Source organism: Lagopus leucura, unplaced genomic scaffold, assembly GCF_019238085.1.
Source record: "Lagopus leucura isolate 7727_CA_CO unplaced genomic scaffold, USGS_WTPT01 Super-Scaffold_73, whole genome shotgun sequence".
NCBI lineage: Eukaryota > Metazoa > Chordata > Aves > Galliformes > Phasianidae > Lagopus > Lagopus leucura.
The window spans coordinates 33,434,378-33,452,180 of NW_024962252.1; the positions used below are offsets into that span (position 1 = coordinate 33,434,378).

The 17,803-nt window shown below is 35.5% G+C and overlaps 1 protein-coding gene across 3 annotated transcripts in view; it reads right to left on the reverse strand.

Moving 5' to 3' along the window:
- Positions 1-17,803, reverse strand: part of ASCC3 (activating signal cointegrator 1 complex subunit 3) — a 258,462-nt gene that overhangs the window by 185,883 nt on the left and 54,776 nt on the right. For all 3 annotated transcript variants that reach the window (XM_042886807.1, XM_042886816.1, XM_042886824.1), the window contains exons 9-10: positions 9,054-9,254; positions 8,455-8,595 (exon numbers count right to left, since the gene is read on the reverse strand). In XM_042886807.1, the coding sequence (XP_042742741.1) occupies positions 8,455-8,595; positions 9,054-9,254 (342 nt within the window). The remainder of the gene's footprint in view (positions 1-8,454; positions 8,596-9,053; positions 9,255-17,803) is intronic.

Here is a 17,803-nt window from a genome sequence, read left to right on the forward strand (position 1 = left end):
ATGAGTCAGCAATTCACATTTATTTTTTTCTTCTAGATCTTTTGGCATATTTTACTCATGTTACTCATCATCACTCAAGTGATTTTTTTCGCTTCATGAAGGTAGACTCATTTTGAAAAGAGCATAATTTAACAATTCAGAGGAAAGGAAATCTGCTTTTAGCACAGTTCCACTACTGAGAAAAATTCTGAAACTTTTGAGAAAAGAGAGACTAGTCGCTTCCTCTTTCCTTTTTTTTTTTTTTTTTTTGTATTAGATTTTGATGTCCTCTGAAAAGTTTTATCTCCCAGTCCAAATGCTGATCAAAAGATATTCTGCTCCTGAAGCCATGGGTGCGCATTGAATTAAGCACCACTTTTCATTCTAGTCATACAGGAAGAGGGAATATTAACTAGATTCAACTCTTTTGAAACAAACAACTTAAAAAGAGAAGAGTTTTTCTGAATCTGTGAGCTTTATAATCTCTGGATCACTTCTGATGGCCACCTCATTTATCCCATTCCACATAAAAAAAAAGATTTGCAGAATTTACAATATCTAAAACATCCAACATTTCAACAGGAAAGAGCTGCTGTATTCCAAGAAAACACACTGGTAATACAAGTGTTTTCTATAACTTCAAGAAAAAAATAAAAATAAAAATAAAAATAAAAAGGGAAGGGGAAGGGGAAGGGGAAGGGAAAGGGAAAGGGGAAGGGGAAGGGGAAGGGGAAGGGGAAGGGGAAGGGGAAGGAGAAGGGGAAGGGGAAGGGGAAGGGGAAGGGGAAGGGGAAGGGGAAGGGGAAGGGGAAGGGGAAGGGGAAGGGGAAGGGGAAGGGGAAGGGGAAGGGGAAGGGGAAGGAAAGGAAAAGGGCATTCAATTAGAAACTACGGCCCCTTACAGAGGGCTAACATCAGAGTAACTGCCTAACATGCCTCAGGACAGACAAAACATAGAGCACATGGAAAGGTATTAGTGACAAAGTAAAAAGAAGGTACATGAGACTGAATATGCTAGGTAATATGTAAGCAAAAGTACTTCACGTTGTTTTCACAAAACACTATATTAATATGAATGGGATAACATTTGACAAGCTCAAAAGTACTTGCCTACATTTGATTTTCTCATTTACTGCTCCCTGAAAGATTACCTCCACAGCACTTAATTCCTACAAAAACCTATGAAATGGACTAAGAGTACGTTAAAAAAACCCTAATCTTTAAAGCAATAAAACCTGTTTTACAACATTTCTCTTTTACACAAAAATCCTTTTTACTGGAAAAAATGGACATTTGAAATATTACTTACTTGGATTTATCACATTTATCACAATTCAATCTATTTATATGGTTTCAGAATTAAATAGGTCAAGTAGTCAAAAAGAAATCCTTCACGTCTAACATGATTTAGTGATAATTCTGTCATCACTAATTTTTTTGCCAATTCTTAAGTGAAAGAAAAAAAAAAAAAGTCCTTTAATTTCAAATACTTTCTCATTATTTATCCTCTTTTCCTAATGCGAAGATGTCCTAATTTCTGGTTAAGCATAAAAGCATATGAAATCGGTAACTTTTTAAAAAAATAAATAAATAAATACGGTAAATGTGTAACTAGTGTAGAGAATCCCGAGGTTATATATTTAGTATAAACACAGGATCAATTAATATACATGAATATTCAGTTTCTAGCAGTGGTCTTTCTATATGCATGAGAAGGAAATCATATATATATGGACACAACAGAATATAATAAACTTTGTTCATTTTTACTGTATTTATATTTCCATAGGTGGGAAAGAAAGCAGCAGAAATCCAGTTTATTATCTGCTTTTACCTAGAATCATCTCTATATCTTATTAAGGTGCAGGAAATGAGAAAAGGAGTACCAGAAAAAGCAAGCTGTAGATGAAACAGAAACCAAGTTTATAGCCCTCCTTTGCTTCAAATAGTTTCAGACTTGATTAGTTTTATATTACAGATAAGAACTTAAGAAAAAAGCATTATTCCATTTTATTAGTATCAGATTCCAACGGGGAATAAAGCCTTCGTGACTTAATATCACAGTCTATCAGCTGACAGAATCTATCACAGTGATCATCCATATTACTGAAAGGTCCTGATGCCATTTGCTGTTCTGAGAACTGCATGCCCTATACAGCTCTGATGCTTTTGTGGTCTCTGCTTCACTTCTCACTTCTGCCTTGCCATCACAAGTACAATTAATCAGCTAATCTTTGAGATGTCAAAATACATTCAGTCCTTCAGGCTATTTCCTCTCCTCAAGAAAAGCATTCTGTTCAGTAATCAGACAAATGTATTTGCCAATGCAAATGCAGCTTACACAAATTCTCTTTTCATTTGCAACACTGCTGTTTTCAAAAACACTTATCAGTACTGTTGAATTACTCATGCCCTTCAATAACAATCGACCTTTTGTTCTAAGCTACTCTTATTTTTAGTATAATAGCTAGCTAAAATTTGTTAGAAACAGCCGAACGAGATCTGCAACAGGCTAATAAAACATTTGTCTTGGATTTAAATTATCAGAATTAAAATTTCTACAAATGCACTTAATTTAAAAAGCAGATAAAAGGATGACAAAGGTATTGCTAAGTTGACCTCTGCTGGCTACCAGACTCTCACCTGGCCAGTCTCTCACTCTCATCCCTCAACATGGCAAAACGTAAGATGGAAAAGCTCACAGGCTCAGATAAAGGCAGGGAGGTCACTTACCAATTACTGACACGGGCAAAAGAGATTTGAGTTGGGGAAAATTAATTTGATTTATTGCTGGTTAAAAATAGAATAAGATGGTTAGAAACACAGACCAAAAAAAAAAAAAAAAAAAAACCCACCCTAAAACACTCTTCCTCCTTCTTCCAAGGCTCAGCATTCATTCCAGCTCTTCCACATCATCACACCTTGAACATTGAAGGGTGATATGGAACAGGGACTGTGGTCTGTACCCAACATGCTTGGTAACTCCTTTCTCACACTTTTCACCTATTACAGTTTGGGTTTCCTTCTAAAAGACTAAGTCCTACATAAACTGTTCCAAATATGGGTCCTTTTCATGGGCCACAATTCCTGCAAGCAGCTGGCACGAATGTCAGGTCGTCACGGACCACAGCTTACTTCAGGACTCACCTACATGCACCAGTGTGAATGTTTCCTCCACCATGGTTTTATTTATGGGCTGCTAGGAAATTTGGCTACAACAAACCCAGGGGAGTGGCTGGAAAATTGTGCAGAAGAAACAGATCTGGGGGTGTTGGTGGTTGCTCAGCTGAACATAAGCCAGCAGTGTGCCCAGGTGGCCAAAAAGGCCAATGGCATCCTGGCCTGCATCCGAAAAAGTGTTGCCAGCAGGAACAGGGAATTGATCATCCCTTTGTACTCAACGCTGGTGAGGCTGCCACTCAAGTACTGTGTTCAGTTTTGGACCCCTCCCTGCAAGAAACACGAGACCCTGAAGTGTGTTCAGAGAAGGGCAACAAAGCTGGTGAGAAGTTTGGAGCACAAGGCTTATGAGGAGTGGCTGAGGGCACGCTGGGATTATTCAGTCTGGAGAAGAGGAGGCTCAGGGGTCACCTTATCACTCTCTACTACCCGAAAGGAGGTTATTGTTGTGTGAGTCAGCCTCTTCTCCCACGTAACCAGCAGTGAGACTGGACTGAATGGCCTTAAGTTGTGCCAGGGGGGATTCAGATTGGATGTTAGGAACTGGAACGGGCTACTCAGGGAGGTGGTAGAATCACCATCCCTGGAGGTGTTAAACATTTAGATGTTGTACTGAGGGATGTGGTTTAGTGAGAAATACTGGTGGTAGGTGGACAGTTGGACTAGATAATCTTGGAGGTCTTTCCAACCTTGGTGATTCTATCTTGGAAATTGTTTACATTTTCATGCTCTTCAACATGTTCAGTACTTAGCAAATTGAAGCTGTACCCCCTTCTAAAGCTATAATGGATGATTTTTCTTATAAATATATATATAATAAATTTTCTTTTCCTGATTCTACTGCTCTCTGAATCCCTTTAACTCCAAGAATATCAAAAACAAGGGACAGAGATAGAGAGAGGTTTACAGGCTGGGTAAATTAGCCTGCTTTTAAAGGCGGACCAGATTTGTTTATAAACTACCACATAATTCTAGCAACACAGAAAGCACAGATAATTTGGTCTTAAGATATATCTGTAGTGAACAAGGCTCACAACAGGCTGACTCCGAGCAGCCTGTGCCAGTGCCTCACCGTGCTCTGAGTAAAACAATTCTTGGTAACATCTAACCTAGATATCCCCTCTTTTAGTTTAAAGCCATCCCCCCTTTTCATATCATTGTCAGACCATATAAAAAGTCAGTCCCTATCCTGTTTGTAAGCTCCCTTTGAGTATTAGAAGGCCACAGTGAGCTCCCTCCAGAGCCTTCTTCAAGCTAAACAAGCCCAACTCCCTCAACCTCTCTTCATAGGAGAGGTGCTTCAGCCATCTGATCACCATCATGGTGCTCCTCTGGACCTGCCCCAACAGCTCTGCATCCTTCCTGTACTCGGAGTCCCAGGCTTGGGCACAGTACTTCAGGTGGAGCTTTAGAAGGACAGAACAGAGTGACACTCTCCCTGCTGGCCACCTCTTTTGACACAGTCCAGGATACTCATGGCCTTCTGGGCTGCAAATGCACAATGCTGGCTCATGTCCAGCTTTTTTGTCTATCATATCTTGCTGATTTAGTGCTGATGTACTAGCATAAAGGTGAGGTACTGAATATACATTAGAATAGTGAAATAGCTTTCTTTAAAAAAGAAAATAAAATAAAGCCTTTAACAGGCTGATTTTTTTAATTATTAAGGTTTGCACAGGTAGAATAATTTTTTTATAAACTGCGTCGTGTCAAGGATCTTATTTTTTGTTTCATGCTGTTATGTATGTATAAAAATAAATTCTCCTCTACATGTTTTTGGATGCCCGCTATGTTAAAAAGTTATAAATTGTTTGGGCCAGCATACAAACCCCTAATTGTTGCTACTGATTTGTACAAGTTAAGACATCATACTAATCATCTGCTGACAACACTCTGTGCCAGTGAAGGGCAGCACATTCAGAGTTGGTGATTGCATTACAAATCCACACTACTCCAATCCTGGTTGTATTCTCTAAAGTTTGAGAAGATAAGTATCACTTGTGTGCTTGTTGTAAACACTAAATTACAGGTAGCTGATCCGGCAGCCCAAAAGCTGATTTTGAAGTTGTTAAAAGATTTCCTGATTGCATAAAGCAAAGACAGTAGCTCTACCTGTGCACACTTGACAGTCCAGAAGGTCAATCACCCAAATCATCCACTGCCTTCAAAAAGCCCAAACAAAAAAATTAAACCCCCAAAAAACCAGCATAACTTTCTGTTATCTCAAATGCTACCCAGCTAAAGACAATTTATTACTGTATAGTATTTTCCATTTAAACACTAACATACCAAAAACAGCTTACCAAACAACAGATCACAGGTCAAGTACACTTATTATCAGTAGTAATGGAACCCATACCTAAGCATCAGGTATTTCTAGATAATAGTAAGCCTATATACAAACATACTTAGAATGGAGAAATAGCTGACAGAAAAAAATACCAACTGCAAGGGAATACACTTTCCTAGATTCTCTTTTAACCAGTTAAATTTAACATATCTTTATTTAACCACGAGGTAAGTTAAGACAGACTCTTCAAATAAACTCTCTAGGAGAGACAGTACAATAGCTAGGGATATATTTTTTTTTTGTAATAAGTTTATTTTCTATGCCCAGGTTCAGTGAAACATTTATGCAAAAAGTATCTGTAAATGAACTGTGGATCTATTTCGTTTCAAACATTAAAACAACACAATAAATTCTTAAACTTAATTAGCATGAAATCATTAAGAAAAAAATGGGGTATTTCAGATTTACCTCATTTTACAGGTACACAAGTAACATTTCACTACACAGCAGGCTAATAGACTGCCTGACGCATTAACAATTACCTTCATTTCTTTAAAGGCATTTTCATTTCTAAGGAAATTTAAAAATAAAAACTTTTCCGAAAAGCTTGGATTCTGAAGTATGTTTTGGAATGACAGGACCATTAGTGATTATTTAAAGCACAATATGGAAAAATATAGAAGCAGGAATCATCTCACAATCTCATCACATTACCATAAACTTTCTTTTTTTTTTTTTTTTAACTATTTGCAGATAAAGTAATAAAGACAGACTTCATGAAGGATGAAGTCCTGGGAAGTGAGACAGTTAATGGTTTGTCAGATGAAACACTTTTTCCTTATCAGAATAAGCATAACAGATGTGACTAATGACTAACAAAATACACAAGTTTAAATACGCAAAGTATGAAGGATGAAGCATGAAGAATGGAAAATAAAGGAGAAAATTATCAGGATTGTCACTGAAGCACTACTTCTAACTAACACCTGACAAGCACATCATTCTTCTTTCTTTCACAGTGACTGATCTGATTCACCTGACTATGAAAACAAAGACACTGAAAATATAACTGCTCAGAAGGGGCACAAAACAACAGTCATGGAAGAATTACAGCAGGCACTCAGTCTCCGAGAAAAAGCATTTGCAGTCTTTTGAAACAGCAATCCAACGTGAAATGCCTGCATCTACTTCATTAGATGATTCTACTCTGCTCTTTTATCCTGTATAGTATATATGTATATATATATATATATTATCCCTGTTAATTTAAATTATGTGCACACATCCACATGTTATAGATTAATTCTTAAGGAAAAAATGCTTTACCGCTAAACACAAGCACAAGATCTATTACAGTAAAAGCAGGGTAATGATTGGCAAACCAACTCTGAAACCATTAAAAAGCAACAGCAAATTTGAGAAATGTATACATTAGAGTGGCTGGTAAGTAAAATAATTTTGAAAATGTTTTGAAGCAAGAATCAATTAAATGCAGGCTAAAAAGCACCAAAAGAGACCCAGTGGGAAGAGGTGGGTTGAGTGCAAAAGTTAATGAAAGAAAGTTGATTAGTTTTCACAGAAAACAGTATATGCAAAAAGCAACAAACAAGGTCCAGTACAAGTCAGTGCCCCTTCCTCAATTAACATAATAAGGTTATGTATTTTTAGTGTGTTTTAATAAACTAGGATAAAACAAAGCCTGCTGCTGGCCTCCTGAAGAAAAGGAATAGCAACTACATCAGTAACTCTTGGCCTGATGTTTTGTCTCCTCTGAATCTCCTACAATTCTCACTAAACATAAAGAAAGGCTGACTAGATATAAAAAAAATAAACAAAACCAAGAAAATAAGTATTTCATAGTCCTTGAAGTTTTGATCTTCATAAAGTTTTCTTTTTAACCTTTTCAATGTTTGGAAGATCAAAGAAGAAAAACTATCATTGGTACAAAAGCTAAAAAAAAAATAAAAATTAACAAATGCTTTAACTATATTTCCTTGGAAAATCTAAGAACTAGATTACATTACTAGGATTACTAGGTAACAAAAAACAATGCTTTTTGCATTTCTTCTTTTCTGGAGACCATTTAACTTCCATTTCAATTCTCAAAAAAAGTTTAGGAACTAAAAATACACTGTACTTCAGAACAGCATATCTATCCTATTTCTACGTATGGAACTATAGAACTCTTCGAACAGTATTTGAAGATGTAAATTTCAAAATATAAGTTTCAAAGCAATGAGATCTCTTTGTGGGAGCAAAAAAAATCATTTTAAATTCAGTCCTCCCCTTTCCATTTTTTCAATATTTTTAAACATAAATTCAATTTCACTACTTCCCCTTAAAATTTGTATTATTAGTGATATTTTGGATTAAAACAGGAAAGCTTATGAAGCAGCCTCTTTTTACACTTAAGCTACATAGTAACTGTGTTCTAAATTAATACTTAGCATATATTAATAATTGCAGTAAAATTTCCACTGCTAAAAAATTTCAACTTTATAAGTATTTTCCACCTACATTTCTTAATATTGCCTGAAATTACTATTTTTTTTTCTTCTTTTCTGATCTAAATATAGTTTTAGTAATGAGGTGAGATTTTATGAAATAATGCAAGCTAGGAGAGCTATAGAAAATAGCACTTTTCCATTCTGCATTCATATAGTTCATAGATCTTTGTCAGGTAGATAGGCACCACTAAGAATCACAAGCTGGAAACCAGATATAGTGTTGTTCAAAGTTTATACAGAAATGCATAGCTGTAAAATTAAATGGGAGAACCCCAAAAGTTTGATGAGCATAGTGCTTAAAATATTTCAACTGCAACAGTGTTTTAATTGTTCTGAATCGTTCTCCGCTGTCACATTTTAGAACATAATCAATATAATTTGACTCAGTAGTAACATTTCAGCAGCTTCACTAATCACAACAATATAAAAAAAGAAGACTGGTGTACCTATGAATAGTACAGAAATACAAAGAACAATATTTTGAAATATTAAGCATACCTGTGTTCGCAGAATTTCACCTTTTGACAGCTGCATATCACCAGTCAGCTCTTTCACAGTAATACCCAGTGGTTCAAGACGTTTGCTGAAGTAATTTGTCATTTCAGCTGCCAAAGCCTTCATAGGAGCAACATAGACAATCTGCAACCAAAAGGACACTAGCTTGATAAATGAGCAAACCCCAGAGTGTTGTTTGTTTCATGGCAACTATTACAAATCACAACTTATTGAGAAATATGATTCTGGGCACTTACAGTGAAAAATCTTAATAGCGATATATGAAAAGTAGTTATCTTTGCTGGAGGAGTGTGCAGCTGTTTAAAGGACAATGGATTTTGTTTATACAGCCTCATCACTTTCAAAATTGGTTCTGCATCAAAGCTAAATGGATTTTCATAGCTTTTCACTCGCATAATAAGATTTTTAGAACAGAAACAAGAAGTGCTTTATCAGTAATGAAGTAAATTAAAATTAGCCTTATCTTCCAGCTGGAAAAGAAAAATATACTTGAAAATTCCCAATTTCATATTCCGTGTAAAAATATAATGGGTTTTACCTTACAAGTTATAAAGCTGTTACTTGGTTCATTAAATTCTTACCTTGAACTCATCCTTTTTGATAACACCATGCTGAACATGCTGGCGAATTTCATGAAGAATTGTCAGCATGGCAATGTTAGTCTTCCCAGCTCCAGTGGGTGCACAGATTAGCATGTTCTCATTTGTGTTGTAGGCAGTCTCAAAAACTATAGATTGGATTCGGTTCAGTCTTTTCATGCCTTTAAAAGCAAGTTGGCCAATCTGTTAAAAACAAACAACACACGCATCTTCAATTTTTCACGTAAGTGTGTAGAAATCATAAGAAACAATGCATGGTAACAAAACTTGGGATAACTGCCTAGATATATTTAGTATTATTCCATATTTTTTATTCTGATGTTACCACCTCTATTTATCAAATTTTGTATCTGTAAGGAAAACAAAACATCTCTTAAAATTAATCAAACTCTTTAGCTATGTGCTATTTAAGTATTTCACTTGTTCTTCATAAAACTCTGGGACCAAAACTAATATACAGTAAAATAATTATTAATAATCATGCATCAGTAAAACAGCAAAAGTCAGAGCAGTAGAATATATATCTTTAAATCTAAGGTAGTAAACTATGATCACTTGAATGAAAGAATACCCTGCAATACATAAGAACCTGCTGAAGAAACAGATGGTCCTTAAAATTATTTATGATTAATTTTGTTAAATTAAGTGAAATTACACATCCACACAGAAAATTCAGTAACAACCTTCTCTTTGATTCTGAGGAAATACACATCTTACATTTTTTAACTGTTTAGATCTCCAGAAAGAACATAAAAATTTGTATGCACAGTCCCAAATAAACTTGGGATGTTTAAAAAAAAAATTAAACTTTACTTAGTAGGTGATTATAGTTCTGACAGTCTGTTGTATGTTTAAATCTCACAAAAGGCAAATTCCATTATAAAAAAAAAAAGTAGTATTTGCTTTCCTAGTCTGAATGAAAAAAAAAAATTGCCAAGAAAGAACTGCTGTAGACAGGTACAATCCTGCATTTCAAGAACATATTACTTTTGCAACAGAAAAAAAAAAAGGATCCTCAAGATATTAATTTGCTAATAAACCCTGCACCTTTTCAGTTACTTTTCATCATCATAGAATGGCTCACGGACCTCAAACATCATGCAGCTCCAGCCCCCCTCTGCCTCAGGCAGGGCTGCCAACCTCCACATTTAACACTAGACCAGATTGCCCAGACCAGTTATGTTAAGTTTTTCATCCACCAGCACCCCTAGGTCCTCTTCTGCAGGGCTACTCTCAAAGATTGCTCCTTCCAATCTACAAATATGTTTGGGATTCCTCCGGCCCAAGTACTAAACCTTGCACACAGCTCACTGTAGCCCGTGGCTTCCTCACAGGGGAGGGAAGAAGGGGGGCAGCACTGAGCTCTGCTCTCTTGTGACAGCCACAGGACCTGAGGGAACAGCATGGAGTTGCATGAGTAGATGGCCAGAGCGAAGATTAGCAAAAGGTTCTTCACCAGGAGATTAGTAGGGTAGTGCCAGCAGTTGGACTTGATGATCCCTGTGGGTCTCTTCCAGCTCAGGATACTCATTATGATTTCCATTCTTCGACAGACTTTGTTACCTTCACTGCTTCTATTAGTAATCCCAAAAAGATGCTACTAATACTTTTGCTAACTATTATTTTAATTGTAAGAAACTGAAAAGAACAAAGTCACTGTAATCATAGTCCTGCAGCCAGCTTATGAAGATCTCCTTCTATTATTACAGCCTCTTCAGCTAACGCACAGACATTTCCTACGTTAAGGAGTATTCTTTCAAATATAATTTATAGAAAGAAGCAAATTACCTGAACAAGACTCAATTTCTTGTTACCTCAAGTAATGCAAGCTTAGCAATGAGATCTTCATTGGCTATTCAAATTAACTATTTTATTTAATAGTACAACAAAAATAAATTAAGTTTATCATTTTGTTGCAACTTCTTAATAGTAGATTTGTGGGAGACTGAGATGCAAATTCCAAATTTAATACACCATTTTCAAAATACATGACAGAGTTTTGCTCTTAAATCGAGAAGAATTATGAATTTTATAGCCTCCCAATTACAGCTTTACTTCAGAGGACTTCATGTCAATGAATGTTCTTCATTAATATTTAAAAGTTGATGAGGATTCTAGGCAACTACATTTTCTTTTTAATTAACATTCTTCTCAGTTTAGCAGTACCTTTGTTTTTGCAAAGCAATCAAGTCGAAAACTTGCACACCACTGAAAAAATAAGTTCCATTCAAATCAAGCTTCGTGGTTGTATTTGTAAGATTGGGATATCTGAGCATATCTGAAATTTATTAAAATAACTACACTTTATAGTGGTTTTGGTGAAGAAAAAAAATACATATGCAACACCAGTATTTCCTCAACTTTTCATTAAGTTAGTTCTATAAGTAGATGAATTTCAGCATTACAATATAGTCTTTTCTATATGTATTCTTTTACAGTTTATTTTGTTTGTAAGACTTATAAACTTATTTGCTTTGCATCAGGTTTTGTATACACAATGTTTAGTTGTGTATCATCTTCAAAATTCCTTTCATCTTCATGAAGTAGATCATTATAAAGTGCTAATGGACTTCCTGGAGATCTGCTGCTTACATTAGTGCTATCATGGTTCAGTTGAATATTTTTATGGCCTCTTTAGTCATTTTAGGTTTGTAACTTGCCTGTTACTTCATTTTGAGATTTCTTTGCAGGGCTTTGAAAAGGGTTGTATTCTTCCCCTCCTATTCCACCTAATTGGTTTTAAAAACTATTTATAAATACTTTGCAGTGTTTATAATAAATGATACACAGAGGGAAACTCAAAACACGACCAGTGATTATGCTAAATTACCAAAAAACTACGTTGCACAAAACCTGTATTATTTAAAGAAGCAGCTTTCTAACTGAAGCAGAAGTATAACTGTCTAAACTCAGGAGTAAGTACCTTCAGAAAAGATCTTTTCACAGTACCATAATTAATTCCTTAATTGTGATTTCTTAATACCTTTAAATAAAGTACGTCAAGGTGTTTTCTTAAGACTGCTGCTGGTAGGAATATACAGGTTCAACTTCTGTTAATCTCTAGGGGGGCAATGTAAGAAATCTTCCTCTTCATTAGGGAGAAATTAAACATACAGTCTCGTCCTGTAACAGTAGGGCATGCAGTGTCTGATCAAGGGGAAACTGTTTTAAACTGAAAGAAAATAGACTTAGACTACGTATCAGGAAGAAGTTCTTTACTGTGAGGGTGGTGAGACACTGGAACATGTTCCCTAGTGAGGTTGTGAATGCTCCTTCCCTGAAAACATTCAAGGCCAGGCTGGATGGGGCTTTGAGCAACATGGTCTAGAGGGAGGTGTCCCTGCCTGTAGCAGGGCAGTTGGAACTAGATGATTTTAAAGGTCCCTTCCAATCCAAACCATTCTATGATTTCTAAGCAGTAAATTGGCTAACACCAGTAGCATAAATAAATGTTAATGAGGACAAAAACACATCTCAAAAACAGGCATGGCTACTGCAACTAGCTTAGCCTGGAAAATCTAGTAGAAATGGATAGTACTGATAGAAAACTGTAGTTTGCTTTTGGCACAAACCTGGAAAATGGTGATCATAAAGCAGAGACAAATCAGATGAAAGGGATCTACTTTGAAGCAGGCCATGCCCCCTGGATACTATGAATGATACAGGTCAAAATTAAGACACAAAATGTTCTAAAGGGCTGCGTCTGATTATTTCCATTCAGCAAGTCTCTGAATTTAGGATCATGGGAAATTAGGACACTGAAAACCACAAAGTTGTAAAAACTGAAAAGCTGATGAAATAAAATATTTCTTGCACTGCAAGCAGCACTACAGATTTAACAAAACTATCACACATACCTTGAAAGCATACATGCTGCAGGATATAACTGTTCTACACTTTTTGTTAAATTTATTTTCCTGTTACAGTAGCTATCAGCATGCAAAACAATCTTTCCTGATGTAAGCAAATTACTGATACAAAACTTGAGAAAGACTTACGTCTTCTTGCTTGGCTTAAAGATACGTTTGATAACAAGTAAGCAAAAACATGTCCACCTAAGGAATAAGCATGGCAGGGAAGTAGTCTCATGCTTAACCGTCCAGGATTTGGGACTATTCTTATCAGAGATGAGAATCTCTCCAGGTCAGCACTAAAATTTGTATTGATTAAAAACAAATATTGAAATCAGGCAAATAAAACTAAGAGTTATGCTATAATATTTACAAGACAATCAGAATTAGCATATGCTCTTCCCTCATCTTTGAAAGTTCTCACTTTGAAGTTAACATTTCATACAAGTAAAAATTAAATTTGGTCTTGAGTGCAATTTTAAACAGAATTTCAAACGCTATTCTTCACATTGATGACTGATTACTCCTAAGAACTAAACTGCGCCTTTAGGTATGCTATCGAAGTAAAGTAGGTTAATGCATTCCTCTTCCACACTTGTACTTGAATTTTCACTGAGAAATGGCTATATCTTAACAGTACACAGAAGAAGCACTTCATTTACCATCCAGTCTTAGTCATCAAAATGACTAAAACCACTTTGAGTCGCTTCCATTAAAACATTTGCAGATCACTTCCTGTACTTTATACCAAAAAAATGTTTATCTTTAGTTAACACAGCAAAAACGTACCTCTCTCAAGAATGAAAAACAGCAAGTTGTTTTCTCAGTTTAAATATTTCACTTATTATTCTAATTTAGTGAAGTCAGTAAACACAGTAACTGCAATGTCAGCAGGTAGGTACAACTGAATTTCAAATACTACAGTGATTAAATACAAGAAGGGAAAATAAACCCACTACCAACCAGAAAATTGGATTTCTCTGTGCTACATGCTGTTACACTGTGGTAGAACATGCCTATTTGAAATGCCTCAGGAATTTTTATTAGCAATTGGTTTTACCATATAAAATTTAAAACACAAATCACTGAATTGACAATCTGCCCAATATCACAGAATCACAGAATCACAGAATTGTAGGGGTTGGAAGGGACCTCCTGAGATCATCGAGTCCAACCCCCCTGCCAAAGCAGGTACCCTACACCAGGTAGCACAGGTAGGCATCCAGGCAGGTCTTGAACATCTCCAGAGAAGGAGACTCCACCACCTCCCTGGGCAGCCTGTTCCAGTGCTCCGTCACCTCACTGTAAAGAAGTTCTTGCGCATGTTTGTGCGGAACTTCCTATGCTCCAGTTTCTGGCCATTTCCCCTATCACAATTGGTAAACTAAATTTTGCCTTCCATTGAAAGCAAATTTAAAAATACAGTCTTTAGGAGAGCAGGGTGACAGCATTTCATATTTTTACATATGTCTGAAGTACAAATACTTTTTAGGGTTTTTTTCCCCTTTTAAAAAATAAAGCCTACTTAATTCAATCCTATTTTATGCACCTCAAGATGTCAGTTCTAACATTTCATATTTCAGGATAATATTTCCAAATTATTTCCTTATATGTTATATTATTACTTATGTTATACATTAAGAGCAAGCTAAATTATTTCTTCCTAAAAACATCTAACAAAAACTATAAAACTACTCTAAAGGGTAAATACAGTCAAAACTAGTAATTACTTTAAACCATTGAGTAAAAATGAGAGAAGAATATTCCTGGAGGAATAAATATTGGTGTCATAATTTTTCTGCAGCTCAACTTTGTTCTCCACTTCAGTTAATTTCAAACTATTGCTAACCAAGAAGGGAGTACCTGTTTTACAATATATAAGTTAAATGATTTTTTCCTACATTGTGCTAGAGAAGACTGTGAGCACAATCACTATTTTTTTTCTATCAGAATACAGCTATTTCATTCTCCCAAAGAAACCAGCAGCATTCCCAGAAGTCATTCTGCTTGATCTACGGTAGGAAAACAACAGGTAGATGAGGAAAACTAAATTTTTGAGGTAAAGTTACTACGCATTGGGAACTGCTATAAAAATATTTAGGAAATATGTTTAATGACGTCTGATTTTAAAAAAGAAATTGTATATATCATCCTCAGCAAATCAATTATGCTGTAATGAATCAGGAAACACACAACAGCAGTTCAATGAGGATCCAATGAGGATCTTCAACATACTTCTGTTGAACTTTTCTGCACTTTTATTTTTAAAGGTATTCTAAATCATTGGACCTTCACTGGTTGAATCTTTACACAAACTAAAGTACTGACAGGCTGACAGGTGTAACTAGGCACTTTGTTTGATTACTTTTAGCTACAGACAGATGTACCTAATTCCCACTGTGGCTCAGCAGGTGTTTCTCAGCAGCTGGAGCCCTTTACTGGTTTGCCTTTTGTAAGTGTTCCCATCAGATTTTCAACAATTTCAGAGGCAGCACTACACAACATACACACACTCAGCAGCTGTGTAGAAAATGAAACAGGCTTAATGGTCTCTTCAAGTCAATTTTACCTCATGTTAATATTAAGACGTGTTTTTTATCTGCACTTGTTATTTCCATAAAGGAGACAGAAGCAACCCAAAACCCAAATGACTACAGAATACGCAACAATCAAGAAAGAGTTGCATAATAAAAACAAGATTTTTCAACACATTTTGCATAATTCATACACAGTTGAGTTTAAAAAACTGAAATAAATGAAATTCTCTATATTCACTAATATAAACAATGCTCAATATTAGGCTTTACCCCATATAGCCAATGAATTATTCTTGTTATGAAAACTATACTGCCTGAGAAATGATAACCCAGATTTTACACAACTGCTTTCAATAAAGTTGCACATTACTAAAATCAAGCAGAGTATACATAAAATGAGAATCTGTTGCACTTTCAAATACAACATCACTAATGAAAGAACATTTGAAAACACTTCAAATTCTAAAGGATTGTCTTCTTGCCATACATACGTTTATCAGTGTTTATTTTTTTTAAATATTTTCACTAATATCAAACCACTGCAAGTAAGAACACGTTCACACATGCAAAAAGAGCGCATTTATTAAATTTTCATAAAATCTTTGCCATCCTTAGCATCTCTAGTACCTTAAGTGCAGCTTGTTCAGGTAACACAATAACCAAAACTCTTATGTGAGCACGTAAACAGATAAGCTGACACCAAAAATACATATTGCTATAACATACTATATAAAATACTAACAGGTAGAAACTGATTTTCAGAGGAAAACAATGAAAACTTTCATGACCTTAAAAAGAATAGAAGATTAGGAAAAATCTTCAATTAAACCTCACATAACAATGCAACTCAAAGAACAAATGATCAGATCATAACGTACGCAGAGACAATTTTAAGGCGCTACAAAATAGGTCATACCTGAAAAGCAAAGAAAATCCCACGGGCCAAAAAACCAACCAAACAAAAGATATTGGCTCACCTCTGTGGGAATTCATCTTAAAAATCTGTGTAGATGATCTGAAGAAGCCCATATTACCAAGGACACCTATAAGCAGTCTGATTCTAGAAGAATCAAACCAAAGCAAACATACCTGCTGTCAAGCCTATGAAAAGAGAGATCTATGACAGGTAGACAGGGAACATTATTTCGGAATAAGAAAAAGGTTAATTGCGAGTTATTTTTTATTTAATCAAGAAGACGCTGTACCAACTGAAAATGTAGATGCAAATGGATACCTGTGAATTTCTCCAGTAATACCAGTACCCTAAAATTTAAAGCATCTTTCTATTACTTCCCCATTCTCATGCCATGAAAATAAAAGCTTGAGTTAATTATACTTCTCTGTTGAATATCTTCTAATTTCTAAAAACAATAGTCTGCTTTTAAATGAAAATTATAACGTGATTCAATCAACATAATTATACCAAAAATCACACCATGTGAACACACTAAAGAGTACATAATTTTAGCAAATACAGGTTTACTTACATCTGATCACTTACATAATTTCTAGCTCTGAAAATCACGAGCAACAAGACACATTCCTTCCTGTACCAAAAGAGATGAACTTGCGTATTACTTCCATAATGGTACATTGACACAGATTGTTTTAGTACGTATGGTTGGCTATCAGTGAAAGATGTTTTCTGTTCTTCATAACATCTGACAAGATGACACTTCAGTTTATGTCCCTCCCCATAATAATTCACCATGTTCCCCTCTCTTTTGCATCTCACATGCATCTATACACGGCCTGCAAATCTGTTTTTTTTTATTATTATTATTATTATTTATTTTATTTATTTCTTTATTTATTTTGATACAAAAAAGGGAGATGTGTAGATAGCCAAATCATTTCTTTCCATTAATTTTTTTTTTTTTTTTTTTTTTTTTTAAAGTAAAACTCTGGGTAGCTGAAGGAAACAGAGGGGAAGGAGGGGAGGATACATAAGACTGTGGTGATGGCTTTGTCAAGCATCTTGTCACGATTTTATGATTTCCGGTTATCAGTATTCCACATCATAACATCATGTAATGCCCTGGGAGTTAAAGTGTTAATGCTCAAGTTCCGGGCACCTATCCAGAAGAGAGGAAGAACTACATACCCTAGGGGGCTTTATGGTCAGAGAGGAGATAGAACTCCTGGCAGGGTCACCTGATGCTCTCTTTGTCTGCTCTTCTTTCGTCTCCCTGCTGCTCTCCTCCCCGCCACTCACCTTCAGCGTTATGGTGAGGCTTATCCACCTTTCGGACACTCTTTCTCATTGTATTTTACTTATTAGCTTCAATTCTAATTATATTATATTAGTGTGTTGTTCTTGCATTCCAATAGTATATTTAGTAAA